General features: G+C 45.0%; 1 protein-coding gene across 1 annotated transcript; it reads right to left on the bottom strand.

The window, feature by feature from the left end:
- Nucleotides 1–988: 988 nt before the first annotated feature.
- Nucleotides 989–2,054, bottom strand: LOC105066865 (proline-rich protein 23A-like). The gene has a single exon (XM_010952313.3). The coding sequence runs from the start codon at nt 2,052–2,054 to the stop codon at nt 1,278–1,280; it is 777 nt and encodes a 258-aa protein (XP_010950615.2). The 3' UTR covers nt 989–1,277.
- Between the last annotated feature and the right edge of the window lie 1,325 nt (nt 2,055–3,379).

Below are 3,379 nucleotides of genomic sequence, written 5' to 3'. Positions count from 1 at the left end.
GCCAAAGGAAAAGAAACATTAAAAAATATGCTAAAACGAACAGCTGAATGAAATATAAAAAGAGTAACAACTTGATTGGCAGAGATTTCTTGCCTACAACAACAACAAAATGGCAGAACAATGGAGTAATATCTTTAAAGTACTTAAATATCATTTTAGAGTTAAGAATGAATATATAATAAAACATTTTTAGATATACAAGACTAAGCGTGTACCACACGAAAACATGTTGAGATTTACAAAACCAAGATAGTTTACCACACGTAAGATACAGTCTAAATAACTATTAAAGGATATTCTTCAGCAAGAAGAAAACTGAGGCTAGACTTTGACAGTAGAATGTTAAGAATAAAACAGTAGAGAAGCAATGGTAAAGCATGTTGGTAAATATAATTAGTATTGATGTTTTTTAAAAAATGAAACCATCTTGTTAACTTCAGTTTTACTAATAGATTTTATTTCTTTTATAAAAATGTGAAGCAAATATGGTAATAAATTAATTTTTTAAAGGCTAAAAGTTTGATTTACGTAAGAAAAAACTCAGGGTAGAATTTAAGATAAATAATATGGAATAGCAGGAACACAAACATTTTACATCATTCTGTGCTTCAAAATCACCAGATGAACAGATTCTAAGAAAAGCATATCCTAGTGCAGGCTGAAAACATCTGATAAAATCCAACATTTATTCATAATGAAAAGTGAACTGACTGAAAGAGAACTTCCTCCAGTTCAGAGGAGGAAGCTATGAACAAACATCATACTATTATGTATAGTAAACATACTATTTTTCAGTTTTCCAGGAGAGCAGCTTGGAGCAGTAAAAAAGAGAAATGCGATGGCTAAAAGTCTTTATAAATTCATGGGAAAACACATAGGAAACTCACAACGTGATAAATCAAGTGATTTCTTGGTTTGGGGAGAAACAAGGAAGCAACGGTATGGTGCTGGAGAGAGTAGAGTTTGAGAGAAATAACTGATGCAAAACGCGGGGAAATGGAGAGGCCTGAGGATGATCTTGTAAGTCCAGCCGTCTGAAAACACATTGTCTCGTATGCTTGGGCAGATTTTTCATTTCAGAGATGAGGTCTCTAGAATCTGCTTTCTTCTCCTGACCTCTTCTGCTACTATAGCCAGTTTGGAGGGAAAAAGGAATTGTTGGCACATGAGGTGCTTCATTTCCAGGTTGTAGGACATTCAGTGTAAAGAAAGCTGGGAAATCCATTGGGCCTTCAGGATGGTAGCCAGAACTGTTTGTGTATGGACTGGGGTGCAGTTCATTCCGGGAACAGGCATTTCCGGGCCTTGCGCGCAGGACCGTGAGGGCGTTGAGGGCGCTCGTGGGGACCTGGACTCGGAGAGGGAGGCAGAGGTTGGAGTGGTGAGTCCGGGAGGGGCTCCTGAAGGTAGAAGTCCAGGGTGTAGTCGTAGTAAGGAGAGCTTCTCTCTGGACTAGGGTTGGGGGCCTGAGGCGAGGGCTCTGGAACCAAGACCTCCGAGTTGGGGCCCGACATTTTTCCAGCCGAGGGGCGGAGCCCAACCACTGAGTCGGCTGCAGCATCCATCCCAGCCGACAGGAATTCGGTGCCCACATCCTCCCGATTGGCCTCTTCTTGGGCGGCGATCTCTGGCACAACTACGCGGAAGAATCCCTGCTCCAGGACGACGGACTCCTCGGGAGCGCTAAGGAAAGCACCCTGCTCCAGGCCCTGTCCCCACAGGCGTTGGACGCCTGAACCCAGAAGGGCCTCGGGGACCAGCATGAGGGTGCGATCTCCGAGAGACACTTGCAGCACCGACGTTGGCTCAGGCTCTAGCACCAGGTCGACGTCGTCCAGGGCCACGTGCAGGGCACAGCCGGCGGCCACGACCACCACTGAGGTGAACGCGCCCGCCGCCGGGGACCGGGTCAGGTTGTCCAGGCTGGACGCCGCCTCAGACCCGGGGCCGGCAGGCTCCTCCGTTCGGCGGCGCTTGGCAGGGCCGGGTCCTCCGGCCTGCGCTCCCCGCCCGTCCGCAGGGTAGGCGCTGGGGTTGCGGGGCCGGCTGCCCATCACCTCGACCGACGGCGCGGCGAACCGCTCTCCCGGGACCTGGCAGAAGGCGACGAAGAGCTCGGTCCTGCACACTAGGACAGCTCTCGAGGATCCGTGAAGCAAGCCCGGGCAGAGAGGGGTGGGTTGGCTTGGCGGGGAGGATGGCGCGACGCGGTGCGAGTCCTTGGAGCTCTGGGGGCGCCTTCCGGGAGTCTCGCGGTACAGGCTTCTTGGGGAGCGCGTCTGGCGCTGGGCTGGGCGTCGCGCGTTCTAATCTTCAACTACTCACGCCGATTCGTACGCGCACCATACGGCCAAAGATGTTGCAAGTGACGCTAGCGTCACGCTATACTCCTCTTCCTCCGAGGCACCGCCCAGTGGAAATCCCAGTATCTGCGCTGCCCAATTGCCAGTGCTGTGGTTGGTAGGTCACAGTAGGGAAATACTTTTATAGTCCTCTAGGGGGCAGAATACTTGTGTATGTATTTTTAGAGAAACATTCACCTATATTAGAAGTTCAAATATTACTCACCTTTAAGATTAAAGTTTTCCTTTGATTTCAGGCATTCTAGAGGAAAGACCACTCAAATAGACCACCCCCTCTGGAACATAATACAGACCCACCTAAATGTTTCATGAAATTTCTTTAATTCTTAGTCTCTCATTTCAGGATTAAATGGAAAATACTCGTATCTCTTTAGGTAAAATTCTGTTTTAATATTAAGTAAAATATTTGTAGCAGTTTCTTCCTGAGGATTAAGGCTGTTACAAAATTAAAACAATCTTAATATAAGTAAGTTATTCTATTGAGCATTTATTATATGTCTAACAGTCTACTGAGCATTTAAAAAATGATCATTTTCATAAAAAAAAAGCCCAACACTTTATTGAGGTATGATTGATATACAAAAATCTGTGCAAAAAGGCTGTACATATTTACATCTGAAATATGTGCAGTTTACTGTACAGGAACCATACCACAATTTTAAAAAAGCTGTACATATTTAATTTATAGGACTTCAGTTTGGGATAAGTGGACACTTGTGAAATAAACCATCACCACAATCAATACCATAAACATATCTATGACCTGCAAAAGTTTCTTCCTGTCCTCCTGGAAAAAACAAAGTGATCTTTTTTAGTCTTCACAACACTGACGCTCAGAATGGTCAAGTAAGTTTTCAAAAACTAAATATGTACCTGGTTTATATTAGTTGTGGGCATCAAATGCACATTTATCTAGTTTTAAGTCGTGGACTCTTGACTCACGTTTTTCCTGTACACACGTAGAAGTGGATAGATAATTGTTCCCACGTATGCCTTTAGAAATTAATAGGTAATGC

Source organism: Camelus bactrianus, chromosome 1, assembly GCF_048773025.1.
Source record: "Camelus bactrianus isolate YW-2024 breed Bactrian camel chromosome 1, ASM4877302v1, whole genome shotgun sequence".
Lineage (NCBI taxonomy): Eukaryota > Metazoa > Chordata > Mammalia > Artiodactyla > Camelidae > Camelus > Camelus bactrianus.
The sequence above is the reverse complement of the archived record's forward strand: the minus strand, read 5'-3'. Positions and strand labels throughout refer to the sequence as shown.

What these genes read in the sequence shown, in the direction of transcription:
- LOC105066865 (XM_010952313.3), bottom strand. Translation starts at nt 2,054, where the DNA reads ATGGGCAGCCGGCCCCGCAACCCCAGCGCCTACCCTGCGGACGGGCGG.